Here is a 16,471-nt window from a genome sequence, read left to right as displayed (position 1 = left end):
CAGAGGAGAAAAAAAAGCAGCAGCAGCAGCAGCAGCAGCAGGATTATGTAGCCGGAGCTCGATCCGCTTCACCTCCGCCCGAGCTCCGTCCGGCTCGATCCGAAACTTACGCACACGGAGCTTCTTGTTTCTCTTTTTTTTTTTTCCTTTTCTGTTTTTTTTTAAAGGTTTTTTTTTCTGAGTGTCTGTGAAGCGGCTGCTCTCTCTCTCTCTCTCTCCCTCCCTCCCTCCTCTATCTCTCTGTGGAGCTGGTACCTCCAGCACTCAGCCTGACAGACAGACAGACGCTCCACAATCCACATCCCCGTTCTGGGTGTTTTTTCTTCCTCCAGAATGAGAGAGAGGAAGACCCGCGGAGCCTGGTAGCAGCACCGTGGAGCCTCGTGAGGCGGATCATCCTCCTCCTCCTCCACCGGACAGCGGCGGCAGCAGCGGCGGATGCCTCTGAATGGAGACTGTGCATTCATGAGCAAATAAGCTACAACGTCCACCACCGAGAGATTCCTGCGGCTGATTTACATGGAGACTTACTGGCTCGGACTACTACTACTACTGGGGCATTATTATTATTATTATTATTATTATTATAACAATTATTATTATGCTGCAACGGGAAAAAGAAGAAGAATCTGACTAATATTTGACCCTGTTGTTGTTGGTGGTGATGATGGTGGTGATGATGATGATGATGATGAGCCGCCGCGCAGCAAAGGAGCAAATAAGTGTCGTGAGAACGAGAACAACAACCGGTTTGATCATCTGAAGTGGAGACCGAGAAGGAGAAGAGAGGAGAAGGAGGAGAGGAGGGTGGTGGTGGTGGGGGGTGAGAAAGAAAAGAGAAGCATCCGATTTGATGGCACCGGGTGGGGGAGGAAGACTATAGGCTGAACACACACACACACATAAACACACTGTACACACACCGAGAAATGGATCAAACTATTGCACATTGAAGCGGACTGTGTCGTAGCCTATAAAGGCCTGAAGACTGGATCACAGACCACAGAAGTTCAGATTGTTGGAGGGGGGGTAGGCTATAGGATAGGCTATATATATATATAAATGATAGGCTATATATCTATCTATATATATAATAAAACTAGGCTGTAACATGTTGATGTGGTACGAAGCAGCAGTGGATGGATGAGCGCAGCAGCAGCAGCAGCGGCAGCGGCGCAATAACGGAATCCAAGTTTTCGAGGATCGGACAGCTGCTGTGATTAAAGAGCTCCAATTAGGTTCATGTGAAAAACAGAGGGAGGAAATCAGCTTCCTGGTGTGGGGGGGTGGGCGTGGGGAGGAGGAGGAGGAGGAGGAGTGGACACATACACATAGACACAGTATATATAGTATATATATATATTATTCATGCCTGGTGCTGCTGGAGAACCGGCTCGGCTGTGCAGGCCTAGCTGATCCATATAGATTATATATATATATGTATATGTATATATATATAGGTATTTATATGTATTGTAAACGAATGAAACCGTAGGAGCAGGAGGAGTGGAGGGGGGAGGAGGAGGAGGAGGAGGAGGAGGAGGGAGGAGAAGGAGGAGAAGGAGGAGGAGGAGGAGGAGGAAGAGGAGTGGACCTTCACAGCAGCAGCGGAGGAGCACAGGGCGAATGACACTCTGGTAGTCACACACACACAGGGAAAAAAAAAAAAAAAAAAAGCACTTGCGCAAAAGGAAGCCGGGCTGAAGTGGGCTGAAGCTGAAGCATGGGCTGTGCTTCAAGTATCCATATCTCTGATAGGGTGGTCTACCACAGTGGAAAAGAGTCCGAGGATTCCCACTCACCCCAGCAGACCAACACCACTCAGCACCAAGGAAACCCGGCCTCAGGTCTGGGTCTGGGTCTGCCCCTCAAGCCCCCCAGCTGCAAGGTGAGGAGCCATGTTCATCTTCACTACCTTACTCTGTGTGTGTGCACTGCAAAAACTTAAAATCTTACCATGAATATTTGTCTTATTTCTAGTCAAAATGTCATTTCTAGTCAAAACAAATCTAATTCTAACTCATCACATAAAAAGTAGCAGCTTGTTTTTAGACACTTTTTTACTTCTTTCAAGCAGATTTTCACTTGAAATAAGTAGAAAAATCTGACGGTGGAGCAAGTTTTTCTTTCTTATTACAAGCACAAAAAACTTGCTTTCACTGGCAGATTTTTCTACTTATTTCAAGTGAAAATGTGTTTGAAACAAGTGAAAATGATCTAAAAACAAGTTCATTCTTAGGTGATGATTCTTATTCTAAGTGGAAAGAGATTAGTTTTGACTAGAAATGAGACATTTTGAGTTTTTGCAGTGCTCTGTGTGTTATTAGGTTGATGAATGTCAATATTAATGAGTAAGTTTGCGCTTGTCGTTTATTTATTTATTCACTTGCATATTTGCACATGAACATGATATCGCTGTTGGGAAACCATGTGTTGAACTGATTTACTGAACTGTCAGAGTTGTATGTCCAATGAATGACTGTTGTGTTGTATGTGCTGATGTTAATTGAACTGGGAGCTGTAAACTGAATTGCCCATATGGGATAAATACAGTTTTCTGAACTGAACTGAAGCAATGCAAAATGCAAAAGTTGTTGAGGTGAAGTAGCTGTGCAGTTTTGCATCTTAAATCCTGAGGTTGCACACTGTGAACATGTTGGAAACACATGTTGGTCATTGAATGCAACAGGCTCAGTGAGTCACTGTTTTGTTTTATTCTGCAGTTTTAAATGTTGATTATTAGGCCTAGTTGTCTTTATTTTATTTTTTACATACTGTACAGGGCCGTTGCTAGGAATTCTGGGCCCCCTTAAAGAATAGCCTAGACTAAACTGGGTCCCTGTACCCCCCTTAACTTTTCTAGTTTTTTTTCTAACTGTGCGTTCACACCAAAAGCTTCCACAGCGTCAAAAACGCTCGAGGATGCGCTTCAGACAAGACAGCTCCTAAAACGGCAAATATTTTCAGCCGCTTTGGTCGCTCGTCACGTGACTGACGTTAAAGTTCGATCACGCTTTGGTCGCTCAGTGTCGCCGAACTGCCGAGTGGCTCTCACTGAAAATGAATTGACTTCTGGTGTTTTGACGCTTTAGCAGCTTTTGGTGTGAACGCACAGTTAGACTACGTATGTATTATCAGTTTTTATTCAGCCTACTTTGTTTTGATGCTAATGCAGCATTACTATGAGTATTTGTCAGGGTCTTATGCAGAATAAATCAGTCATGCAAAGATTAGACTACTGGGGGTTTTTGTGAATTATCATCACCTTTCTCCCCGATACAACGGCCCGGATTTTTATAATAAGAGCAGCTCTGCTCTGACAGCTCTGCTGCTGCTGCTGCTGCTGCTTTTATTTTTAATTCAGAGGAACTAGGCCACGATACAGACTCAGGGTCACACAGGCCTCCACTCTCTCTCACCTCAGGTCTTGTTCTCTCTGTGTTTTTTATGTAAGAGTCAGGAGGATCAGGAGGAACAAACACACAGTTTGTTGGTCACAGCTTTTTCTTTTCTATTTTTTTCTCTTTTTCTCATGGTGTTATTGTGCTGGACGTGTAGCATGTGAGTGTGAGTGTGAGCAGTGAACTGAACTCAGCATGAAGCCGTGTGATCGAGGCCTTCGTCGTCGTCTTGGAGTCATTTATAGAAACATTTCACTCAGAGTCTTGTGAATGGAGGAGGAGGAGGAGGAGGAGGAGGAGGAGTTATTAAACACTGAGTGACATAATAGCAAAAAGTTTGCCATCAGTGTTACATCATCACAGAAATAACAGAAGCCATTTGTGTGTCGGACCACAAATAATTACACTAACAGTGGATAACGACATGTGCTGCGCCTGCGTGTGTGTGCAGGGACTAAATTGGTGTTTCTAATCAGGATGATGATGATTCTTGTTATTATTATTTGGCAGTTGTGTATTGTGTAAGAGGACACACACAAACACAGGCCTCAGTGGCTCTGGATTTGATTCCTTGTGAAGTAAAGACGTCGTTTTTCACGTGAACAAGTTTTTTTTCATCCAAGCAGAAAGATGCAGGACTTCTCTTTTTTTCATTTTCATTTATTTGTTTATTTGTAACGGGACTCTGCATATTCATGAACATACAATATGTAAACACGCCAGATTTTAGCTCTAAAGCTAATGTCCGTCTGCAGTCCCGCAGTTCACATTAAAACAACATTAGACAAGAACAAGAACATAGCACAACAATGTATACATACAATATATCACACAGTAGCTTCAGTCAGAAGGAGCAAGGAGTAGTAGTAAAATTAAAATGCATTTAATCGACAAAGGTGTCGTATAGCGCTGTTAAGATTCATTAAAGTGCATCTGTCATAAAGTGCTGGTTTTTAAAGTGCATGGAGTAAAGTGCCTACTATTTTTAGTCATCTAAAATAAGAGAACTACCCTTAAAGGCATACACCAACATTTTTTTTTTCGTGTCTTGCCTCACTCCCGAGTCCATGACCAGCAGATAGACACCATCCTTTCCACTGTGCGTGCAGTAACAAGGGAGATAGAGCCGTATCGCCCGTAATTAGCTTAGCTCAAACACTGGAAGTGTATGGGTAGTGTTAGCCTGCCTCCTACCTGAGCTGAAATCAGCAGTCAGAAGCTGATTTCATTTTAGCTCTAAACTCTGTAAATATATCACTTTATCCACATTTCAAACATGTTTAGGCGAGAAAGTAGCCGTTTAGATCAGCAGTGTGTCGTTAATTTGTCTAAATACCAGCTGTTTACAATTTTGTTCGGACGAACTCAAGCTAGCCGTTGTGGCCAACGCACTTCCGGTTACTTTCACAAAATAAAACACCCGTTGCCCTTTACATACAGAAAACCATGACGATAGAATTTGTGCTTTTACTTTGAAATAGGAAGCTAACGTACCCTCGATGTAGCTAGCTTGAACCAAAATAAAGCGTCTTTGCTTGAACCCTCCGTTTTGACCGATCTCGTCCCGTTAGCGGCATTTGACCGCTCAAGATGCCTTACCGGAGAGTTTTGTCAGCTCTGAGACGAAGATCGGCCCGCCGGTTTCCCTTTAGAGTTGCTGAAGAGTTTCTCTGATGACTTTAGGTGGAGGCAGGCTAACACTACCCATACACTTCCAGTGTTTGAGCTAAGCTAATTAGCGGTGCGCCAGCTCTGCCCGTATCTCCCTTGTTACTGCACGCACAGTCGAAAGGATGGTGTCTATCTGCTGGTCATGGACTCGGGAGTGAGGCAAGACACAGGGAAAAAAATGTTGGCGTATCCCTTTAATGTTTACAGTTATCAGTAAGCCATGTTTTCAGCTGTTTTTTAAATGCTACATATGTTGAATTTGCCCTTATGACCAGCGGTAATTTCAATTAATGTATTGAGCAACCATAGATTGATAAAAATTGAAGATGAACGAATGAGTGTGTGTTCCTATGTTTTCATTCATGTGTGTGTGTGTGTGTGTGTGTGTGTGACAGACAGACCGCAGGCTGTGTGTGTGCCTCTCTCTCTCTGTCAGGCTGAATTTTGTGGCCAATCGTCAGGTCAGGATGCAGCGAGGAGCCATGGTGACAGATGCCCCCGTGTCACCACGACGACGCCCACTGGGCCTTTGATTGAATTAGTGCTGTGATTGAGTTAGACTAATGGTATACAAATCTCCTTCAGATGGAGAGGGTTAATCCATCCCTGCTCTGGAAGGTGTCATCTTTATACCCCGGCCCCCAGAGAGAGAGTGGCGTGATGCGTTCGAGGGTCATTGGTACAAACCGCTGCTCTAGTCTGGAGTGGTGTTTTGAAAGATGCACAGTTTTTATGTGAATGAGTGGAGCTCCATTAGATTCCACTGGACAGGAAACATCTGAAACCTTGATTAGTTGATTATTAATCAATATCGGTGATTGTTCGGGTGGTTTTTAAAGCAATACTTAAAGGGATAGTTCAACATTTTGGGAAATAGGCCCATTGCCATAATCCCTATAGTCATAGCAGTAGGTTCGTTACCTTTAATTGTCGGTGCAAGCTATTTTTAGAACGGCGGAGCCGAGCCGCGAGCTGCTCAGAGCTACGCTACGGAGGCTCATGGGATTTCTTGGTTTCCCTCATCAAAATCATCAAATACACAATCCAACAACTCCACAACGCTCTGGTGGACAAGTTGTGAGCTGCACATTCACCACGCTATGAGATAATAACACAACGTTACCACACAGAGTTGTTTTAGAGGGAAATTCATGTAAAACCACTGATGCGCGTTGCCTTCAGGGACAGTTTTTCATCAAGCAGTCTCTGCATTTCCCTCTAAAACAACTCTGTCTGGTAACGTTGTGTTATTATCTCATAACGTGGTGAATGTGCAGCTCACAACTTGTCCACCAGAGCGTTGTGGAGTTGTTGGATTGTGTATTTGATGAGTTTGATGACGAGGGAAACCAAGAAATCCCATGAGCCTCCGTAGCGTAGCTCTGAGCAGCTCACGGTTCTGCTCCGCCGTTCTAAAAATAGCTTGCACCGACAATTAAAGGTAAACAAACCTACTGCTATGACTATAGGGATTATGGCAATGGGCCAATTTGACAAAATGTTGAACTATCCCTTTAAGAACTTTCAGTTTTGGTTGAGTTTGGCGGTGCCAGTGGACCCGTAGCGTCGTAAACATCCTGATCTCCCGGTCGCTGCAACAGGAAGATCAACCTGTTGATCTTCCTGTTTAGTGATTTTACAGTCAGTTTCTCCTCGTTCATGGTGTCAACGATTGTGAAACGGTGTCTGAAAAACTCTGACCTGTTGACTTTATGCTTCAGCCCGTTACGTTTTTTACAGTGTAGTAGGGGAAATATGATCTGCCGCAAACATGGTGTATTTTATTTTGAAAATGAACCGGGTGTTTTGTTTTGTATTTTGTTCACGGTGACTTCTGTCTTTTTAACGAATGGGGAAAGGGAGAAGTGTAAAGCCGTCAGCATACAGTACTTGTGGTTCGGGGTTCCTACCATCCACCTGGAGGCTGCTTAGTGCCAGTGAAGGCGACACAGACCATAGTGATACAGAAACCTCAGGCCATGACAGAGGAGTCATTCAACCTGTTGGAAGTCGATGTCACAAAAGTTCTGAAAATATTTTATGAAGGTTGAAAAGTTACTTAGTGTTGGTTTAAAACTTATATCGTTGGTTTTGTCTTTTCACTCTATTTTCAGACCAGATGAGGTGGAAACAGTCGACATATTGGTGAATAATGTAAATGATAATAAACATCAGTCAGATTCAGGTCAAGTCAGAGTTTAAAGTTTATGAGTCTAATTATTGTTTCTCATTTGTTTTTTGGTCTTTGTGCAGCAGTTTGTGGCCTTACACACACACACACACACACACACACACACTGAAGGATGATGGTGATAATCAGCAGCAGCAACATGAACACGTTCAGCGTCTTACAAAACTGAATTAAGTAAATGTTGGCTCTGTGCCGTATCTCTGAGTTCGTGTTTGTTTTTTTCGTTTTTTTTTTACACTTGGACTTGGAGTGAGAACGTGGGTGTGTGTGTGTGTGTGTGTGTGTGTGTGTGTGTGTGTGTGTGCAGGTGTCTATACAGTGTGAGAAACATTCAATGGCAGTCTGGTGTGTGTGTGTGTGTGTGTGTGTGTGTGAGGCTTTGTCAAGGGTACGGTGCCATCTGGGCTGCTCCCCCCACGATAAGGCTCAAGTACAAGGTCCTGTGATAGTGGGCATTTCTGTGTGTGTGTGTGTGTGTGTGTGTGTGTGTGTGTGTCCAGACAAACACAACACACACATTTATCTGGCCTTGACTTTTTCCAGTCTGACCCCCCCCCGCCCTCCACTCAAGGAAAGCAGCCCCCTCCTGCTATAAAAGGAAAAGGCCAATAAACAGAGCTCATGAGCATCAGGAGTAAAAACCATCTCTCTGACTCCAGCCTCTCTCTCTGTGCATTAAAGGGATAGTTCAACATTTTGGGAAATTGGCCCATTGCCATAATCCCTATAGTCATAGCAGTAGGTTCGTTACCTTTAATTGTCGGTGCAAGCTATTTTTAGAACGGCGGAGCAGAGCCGCGAGCTGCTCAGAGCTACGCTACAGAGGCTCATTATGGGATTTCTTGGTTTCCCTCATCAAACTCATCAAATACACAATCCAACAACTCCACAACGCTCTGGTGGACAAGGTAAATTCATGCAAAACCACTGATGCGCGTTGCCTTCAGGGACAGTTTTTCATCAAGCAGTCTCTGTATTTCCCTCTAAAACAACTCTGTGTGGTAACGTTGTGTTATTATCTCATAGTGTGGTGAATGTGCAGGTCACAACTTGTCCACCAGAGCGTTGTGGAGTTGTTGGATTGTGTATTTGATGAGGGAAACCAAGAAATCCCATTTAATTAGCCTCTGTAACGTAGCTCTGAGCAGCTCACGGCTCTGCTCCGCCATTCTAAAAATAGCTTGCACCGACAATTAAAGGTAACAAACCTACTGCTATGACTATAGGGATTATGTCAATGGGCCAATTTGCCAAAATGTTGAACTATTCCTTTAACATAAGTGGGGGAATCACTCCTCGTTCAGGCCTCAGTCGAGAAAACACACTGAACTGTTGCCGACGTTGTTGTAGTTGAAGATGTGATGCTGATGCTCCAACACCGACCTGAGCAGCCGCACTCGCTCTCTCCCACCGTGTGTCTGTGTGTCTGTGTGTGTGTGTGTGTGTGTGTGTGTGTGTTTTTGTGTCTGTGTGTGTGTGTGTGTGTGTGTGTGTGTGTGTGTGTGTGTGTGTGTGTGTGTGTGTGTGTGTGTGTGTGTGTGTGTGTGTGTGTGTGTGTGTGTGTGTGTGTGTGTGTGTGAGTGTGTGTGTGTGTGTGTGTGTGTGTGTGTGTGTGTGTGTGTGTGTGTGTGTGTGTGTTTAGTCTAAGTTGAGAGTCATTGGGTAATTTATTCCAGAGGAGGGCAAAGGCTTAGTATGGTGATGAATTAATCCACTGTGCTTTTTTTCTGCCGTCTGAGGACAGGGAAACTGATATTGGCTCCTTCTCTTTCTTTCTTTCTTTCTTTCTTTCTTTCTTTCTACCTACCGCCTTTCTCTGTCTTTTTACTTCTTTCTTTCTACCCCCCTCTGTCTCTATCTATCTATCTATCTATCTATCTATCTATCTATCTATCTATCTATCTATCTATCTATCTATCTATCTATCTATCTATCTATCTATCTATCTATCTATCTATCTATCTATGAATCGTGGGTCGAGGAGTGTGGACAGTGTGAGTGCTGTTTGGCTTTCTGTGGTATCGAACTTGTTCTGCATTAATGCCACTAAGTTTTGTCCCAGTTGTTTTGCTGTGTTGTGTTGTATTCTGCCAAGTGTGTCATGCAAGTATAACATGAGCATTTTCTTCTGTTGTTGCCTGGTAGAAGGGAGCAAGCAATTGCAGACATGCGGCAAGTGTTTCGTAGTCATCAGAGGACAGAGGTCACACATCAGTTCTGAGAGTTGCGAGAACTGCGTATCTATCTATCTATCTATCTATCTATCTATCTATCTATCTATCTATCTATCTATCTATCTATCTATCTATCTATCTATCTATCTATCTATCTATTTAAACTTTTGTTCCTATAGATTTTAACTCTCTGAATGTTCTTGTAGATTCAATAGCCTACGTTTCTTCCTCCTCTGGTTTTAACAGAGCTGAACTGTTTTCATGTTTTCATGTTTTCATGTAGCTACTGTAGCCTATGTGGTTGTTGAATCCTCAGTTGGAGCCGTCTCCCTCAGCGTCTCCGCTGTCGTCTTTGTCTTTCCAGCTGCTGATTGGATCAACTGTTTGTTTATGTCATCATATCTGTACGTACAATGGTCTTTTATAGGCTCTAACCCCCCGGGGGGAAGAGGACAGAGAGTCACGATTGGTAGTTTGACTCCAGAACAGCTCCTGACTGTTCTTCTCTTACATGTTAGCTTAGCTTAGCTTAGCATACAGATTGTAAACAGCTTTACAGTTTGTTTACATGCTCATCTTTCCTGTCGACAGTCGGATGAGACGATCGACAACATGCTCATGTTTGAAAAACCTGAGCCAGTTTGCATCAGGAAGGAAAAAAAACCTTCCTTCACCTCACAAATTCTAGTATGTAGGCTATTTGTAAACAACTCATTCTGAGCTACGAGAAAGCTTTCATTTGTATGCGGCTGTGATTAGACTTCGGTATACGTATTTATGAAAGCAATATTTGATTTTTGCTAATAAAAAGCCAAATAAGCCACGTACTGTCCCTTTAAAATAACACTCTCGGTCTCGGAGGGTGGGTGTACTGACATATTCACTAAAATATGCGTTTTCCTCGTCCGTTAAAACATGCTAACCAGCGTTTACAAGCTAACCAGCGTTTACAAGCTAGCGCGCGCCTGAGACGTTTTGCCTCCAGCTAATAGCCCCGCCCACCCAGATGTTTTCAAGCTGTGAAGGGTTATACTTCATTCATTTAAATCTAAATGTAAAACTGATGTTTTTTATTTATCCTGGTTTCAGGGAGTCGTCGGTACAAAATGGTGAATAATTATTATTTTTACACCCGAGTTTCTGTGCAGATAAAAATGTAAAATGTAGCAACATGCTAACTGTTTCCCTCTGCTTCCAGTCTTTATGCTAAGCTAAGCTAACATGTAGGGACCATGTACCAATCCTCTAATCCTGCTTCAAGTCAAAGAGAGAGAAGAAGCAGATTTCTTTTTTCCTTTTCCAACTCTGTGTGGTTTAAAGAAAGGTCCCGGCCCCTCTAATCGTAGCTCCGGTCGTTCATTCTGTTTTATTTAAACAAAGCGTCGGCTGCAGAGCGACCCTGTGTTTCCCTTCCTGTCTGAGCGTCTGCAGGGGCAGTGAGGGGCTCGGCGGGTTTTTTTCTTTCTTTTTTTTTCTGTTTTGTTTTTTTGCCTTGTCATTTATCTCCACTGGGACACGACGAGCAGAAGAAGGAGTGGAGAGGAAGTGAGACGAGGCTCATGGATCACACACACTCACACACTCACACACTCACTCCTCTGATTGATGCAGTGGCTTTTTTTCTGAAGCAGCTCCAGCTCTGGATGTAACGACACCACAGTCTCTTCCTGTGCGTGTTAATCCTGCGTAGAAATCAAATTAGGATAATATAATAAATCCCTTTGTCACCTTGAGTGCAGCAGATACAGTGGCTCTCTTCATCTTCGCTGCAGAGCTCGCTACTCTTATGAGGTGTCAGTCGGGCGCATGTGCTTATGAAACAGAACCTCCCATTGTTTTTGAAATAGTCTTAACAAATAAGGCCACATTCACATTCAGGGCTGAGTCCTGCTGCTGCTGCTGCTGCTGCTGCTGCTGCTGCTACTCCCCTCCAGGTTAAGAATTTAATATCATAAGGTCAGCATGTGATAGTTTCATGAGATTATGGAAATGGTATTCTTCCAAAACAAGGAACTACAAGTGTTTACTTTGTAGTAGCAGCAGCAGCAGCAGCAGCAGATCTCTGTTCTGTCTCAGAAGCTACAGGAATGTCGACCAGTGAGTGACTGAGTGAGTTTACATGCAGCCAATATTCAGGTTAAAGGGATAGTTCAACATTTTGTCAAATTGGCCCATTGCCATAATCCCTGTAGTCATAGCAGTAGGTTTGTTACCTTTAATTATCAGTGCAAGATATTTTTAGGCGGAGCAGAGCCGTGAGCTGCTCAGAGCTACGCTACGGAGGCTCATTATGGGATTTCTTGGTTTCCCTCATCATCAAACTCATCAAATACACAATCCAACAACTCCACAACGCTCTGGTGAAGTTGTGACCTGCACATTCACCACACTATGAGATAATAACACAACGTTACCACACAGAGTTGTTTTAGAGGGAAATTCATGCAAAACCGCTGATGCGCGTTGCCTTCAGGTACAGTTTTTCATCAAGCAGTCTCTGCATTTACCTTTTTTCAGTTTAATGTCTCCTGTTATAGTTGTGTCTGTCCCCGCGTCGCCACGGCAGCGATGAATGGGAGCGGATGGAAGTTCTGCTGCTTAGGCTGTTTCCATCCCTCAAAGCCACAGACAGCGTCAGATGGCGACTCAAACATGCACCCAGAAGAAGTTTATTTACTTCAAGCAAGTCAAGAGTTGATATTCCTGTGTTTATGACACAAACTTCAATCCGCTCCCATTCATCACTGCTGCCGTGGAGATGCAGGGACAGACACAACTACCGCAAAACAGGAGCAATTAAAGTGAAAATCTTCAGATTCCTTCTTTTAGACCTAAAATGTACCCTCAGTTGAATTTGCCCGGAATTGTCCTTTAATATTCGGGTTATGAGAGGGTCACTGACTGCATGTAAACATAGTGAGTGAGATGTCTGGGCTTTTCTAAGCTGTGAGCATCTGTGTGAAGACCGCGCTGTCATGCAACCGCTGTGTGTTTCACATGAGGCTTCCTGCTCCGTGTGTGTGTGTGTGTGTGTGTGTGTGTGTGTGTGTGTGTGTGTGTGTGTGTGTGTGTGTGTGTGTGTGTGTGTGTGTGTGTGTGTAGACTTTGAGACTGAGGTTGTCATTCATAGAGGAAGAAGAGCTGCCAGTGGATGTTTTTTTGTTTTTCTTGTTAGTCTGTTGATGTCACTGATCTGATCCATCAACACGTTTATTAAAGGAAAAATGAGCTGTGAAGTAGAAATTCAATTCAGCTCAATTAAAAAAAAAACTTTATTGTCCACCACATAGTGACAGAAACCCACCTCCCTGGTTGATGTTTTCCAGCTGTTTCCAGTCTTTCTGACCTGAGACAAACAGCTGTGAGCTGCAGCTTCATATTTATCTTGTTGATTTAGATCTTGTCGTCTAAACTCTCCCAAACTTTCTCCATATTCCTTAAAGATGGCGTCACAGTGCGACGACTCTGAGTCTGTCTGTCCGTTGGTGTTTCAGTCGTATTATTATTTTTAAAGATGGAAGATGCTGCAGTCAGACCCGTCGCTGTGGGCAGGGCCTTTTATTCCCAGGTATAAAACTGTGTCATTTAAATTCCTTATACGACATTTTATTATTTTCTGTAAAGATACAATATAATATTTCTTATAAATAAAGAAGAATAATGGTGTTTTTCGGGGCAGAAGTGGTGCGTTCAATCTGTGTTGATGGAGATTATCAACTCAGTCAGATTCTCTATGTCTTATTTGCTTCATGTTCCCTGTAGTATCTCTTTATGTCCTAAACTCTAACAACGAGTTTACAGAACCGTGCAGCTTTTATATACAGTATTTATGGGAAATATTGGTCGGTCTTTTTTCTGTCTGTTTTTAGTTTCTGTTTCCTACCTTGTGTTTTTCATAATTTCCTTCTAGTACATGAAAATGTAGCGACTATGAATGACAATAAAATGATCAGTGAATATCTGCACATCTCTGAATGTGAAACTAGTTTTGGTAACTTTGGAAACATTTAACCCTGAACGTCGGGACGTTTAAATGGATCCAGTTTGATGAGGATGTTGTTGTCTGCAGCAATAGGGAGCTACAGTAGGGATGTCACCATTCCTTGTTTTCACAACTAATATTAAACGCCACAATGAATCAATCGTAAACATTCCTAAATACCGTCACTTTCAGAAAAAGATGATGTCAGAACCGTATCAAAGTAATGGAAGATGAACAGATACTGGTCCATTGATTTAACGTAACATTGAACTGGTGGGAATTTAAATGTTAGCGTGTCATTTGTAATTTTAAAAAAATGATTAAAATGAACTAAAACATTTGGTATAGATGACAATTAATGACTTAAATATTTCAAACACTTCCCCCAGTGGATTAATGCCTGCTCCAAAGAGATTAGTAATGTAATTATATTTTGACTATATTTGATTTTACACATTCATAGTGTTGTGAAATGTCTTGATGCATAATAATCGTGATAATCGTTAACACTTTGATTATTTCTGGCAATAATCGTACCAAGAAAATGTATAATGGTGACATCACTGTTTGTCACAGGGTCTGAACCTCTTGTGATTGGTTGTTGAACAGGACAGCGTGTACAGAAGAACACACCAGCTTTGTTCATCTGCTGCCCGGGGCCGCTCTTCAATCTGGAGGAGCAATGTGTGTGTGTGTGTGTGTGTGTGCACTGTGGACAACACACCGTTAACAATGCTAACAGCCATGTTACTGTAACAGCATCTGGTTGCTGCTGCAGCTCTTTGCTCCTGTTGTTTCCACGCTCCGCCACAGTTTGTTCACTCACTGAAAGTTCACAAAGAGACAGAAACGAGTAGATTTTAGTTTTAAAATCTGAACCTGGTGGATTTAAACCTGAACTCTTCAGGTGTGGTGTCTCCTCCTCTGTGTCTCTAACCCTCCTCTCCTCCATGTGCATTCGTTTCCAACAACGAAGCCGGTGAGAAATCAATCCATGGAGCGATGGATAGGGATGTCACAACTACATTTCTATTCATATATAACCAATTATTAATCCTCCAGGGGAAGTGTTTTAAATATTCAAATCATTGTCATCTATACCAAATGTTTAAGTTTATTTTAATTGTTTGTTTTATGTCACAAATGAGACAATAACATTTAAATTCCTACCAATTATATGTTACATTAGGTAAATAGACCAGGCAAGGCAAGGCAAGGCAATTTTATTTGTATAGCCCGTTTTTACAAACAGTTTGTCTCAAAGCTTTACATGGCATCACAACAACATCCTCTGTCCTTAGACCCTCAAAAAACTCCATAGAAAACCCTTTTAACAGGGAAAAATCAGAGAAACCTCAGGGTGAGCAACAGAGGAGGGATCCAGTATTTCTTACATTTACCTTTACTTTTGTACACATCTGCCTCTGTGTTTCCGACATAATCTTTTTTGGGAAGTGACGGTATTGAAGAATCTTTACGATTAATTCATTGTGGCGTTTAATACCACGATTAATTGAGAAAACAAGTTAGAGAGAGAGAGATAGAGTTCACTTCTGATTGGTCCAAAACACACACTATGAAACATCCAGATACCTCCATACTGCTCGTCTGTACTGACCCAAGTGTCCTGAAGCCGCCACATGGAAAAGTTGCTCCCAGTGATTTTCTGTGTGATGTTCTTCTGTGTTTACATCAAACATCCAATGGTTTACAACGACCAACGAACATCTCGTAGCAAATCTTGCGCATGTGCACAAACATCAACAGAGCTGCTGCTACAACAAGGCTAAAAACAGAGTTTGCATTAATGTTTTCTGAACAACTTTTCCATGTGGCGGCTTCAGGACACTCGGGTCAGTAGGACGAGCTCTGGATGTTTCATAGTGTGTGTTTTGGACCATTCAAAACTGAACTCTATCTGCCGCCATTATATTAAAAAATCTGTTGCCAGCTGGACCCCCCCTAGGACTCCTAAAGACTTTTGATGACTCTGGTGAAGTATCCCTTTAATGTTCCTCTCGATGGGGCTATCCCGTGACTCTGAAAGTTCTCCAGACACTTCCTTGGCATGACGGTGTGGAGATGATAGGGGTGAATTATCGATTTTGGGTGAAGTATCCCTTTAAGGGTCACATATCCTGCACAGTTCCTCTTTAAAACGCTGCAGAGGCTTTGATTTCATCTCACTGCATCATCATCATCCTCTCTCCGCTAAAGACGCTCTGAGCACACGGGATCAGGCCTGCAGCTTATCGGCCGTAGTAAACACGCAACAGCAACAGCAACACACTCATTCATCAGCATGAAGCTCGTCTCCTTCCTCGTTCTTAATGGATGCAGCCACAGTGGTTTAGTCAAATGTTTTGTAGTGGGTATAAACTGCTTTTTAGGTGGTAAACTGTTCATACTTGTATCACATAGACTGGTGGTTCTCAAACTGTTTTATATCAAGGACCCAAAATTGACATAAATTAGACCACGGACCCCCATTGGACAACATTTTGAAGCAAACACCAGAAATACACAAACAATCAATGTACGGCGTACATTTTTGAAAGATTATAGAGAAATTTCTGGAAGAAAAGTGGTACAATTTCTCCAAAAAAGTTGAAATTTTTTTAGAAAAAAGTGGTAACATATTTATTTTTTTATTTTTATTTTTAGAAAAATCTGGTAAAATTTCTCAGAAAAAGTGTTAAAATTTCTCAAAAAGGGGGGGGGCAAACAATAATACAAAAAGGGGTAAAATTTAGTAGATAAAAAATAGTAAAACGTAGAACATAAAAATTGATAAGAAACTGGTAAAATAAAAAAAATTCCAGAAAAAGTTGTGGACCCCCTTGAACCCTGTCAACCCTCCCACTTTGAGAACCATTAACATTTACTTTAGTTAGATAGTTTTGTTGTACTGGGTATACTGAAATATCCATGCATTTTCAGTGTGTACACTGAGTATCCCTGAGTATCACATAGACCAGTGGTTCTCAACGTGGGGTCGGGGGACCCCCAGTGGTCCTTGAGAGGGTTAAAGGGGGTCCCCAACTTTTTCTTG

General features: G+C 42.5%; 1 protein-coding gene across 1 annotated transcript in view; it reads left to right on the top strand.

Annotated features, from left to right (window-relative positions):
* Positions 1-1,586: 1,586 nt before the first annotated feature.
* pde8a (phosphodiesterase 8A) overlaps positions 1,587-16,471 on the top strand; it is an 85,718-nt gene continuing 70,833 nt past the window's right edge. The window contains exon 1 of the mRNA XM_085804811.1: positions 1,587-1,888. Coding sequence (XP_085660937.1) covers positions 1,724-1,888 — 165 coding nt within the window. The 5' untranslated portion in view covers positions 1,587-1,723. The remainder of the gene's footprint in view (positions 1,889-16,471) is intronic.

The sequence above is a fragment of the Trachurus japonicus genome, chromosome 3 (assembly GCF_045865225.1).
Source record: "Trachurus japonicus isolate A0001 chromosome 3, Traja_1.0".
Taxonomy (NCBI): Eukaryota; Metazoa; Chordata; class Actinopteri; order Carangiformes; family Carangidae; genus Trachurus; species Trachurus japonicus.
Note: the sequence above shows the minus strand (reverse complement) of the source record. Positions and strands in the feature narration are given on the sequence as shown.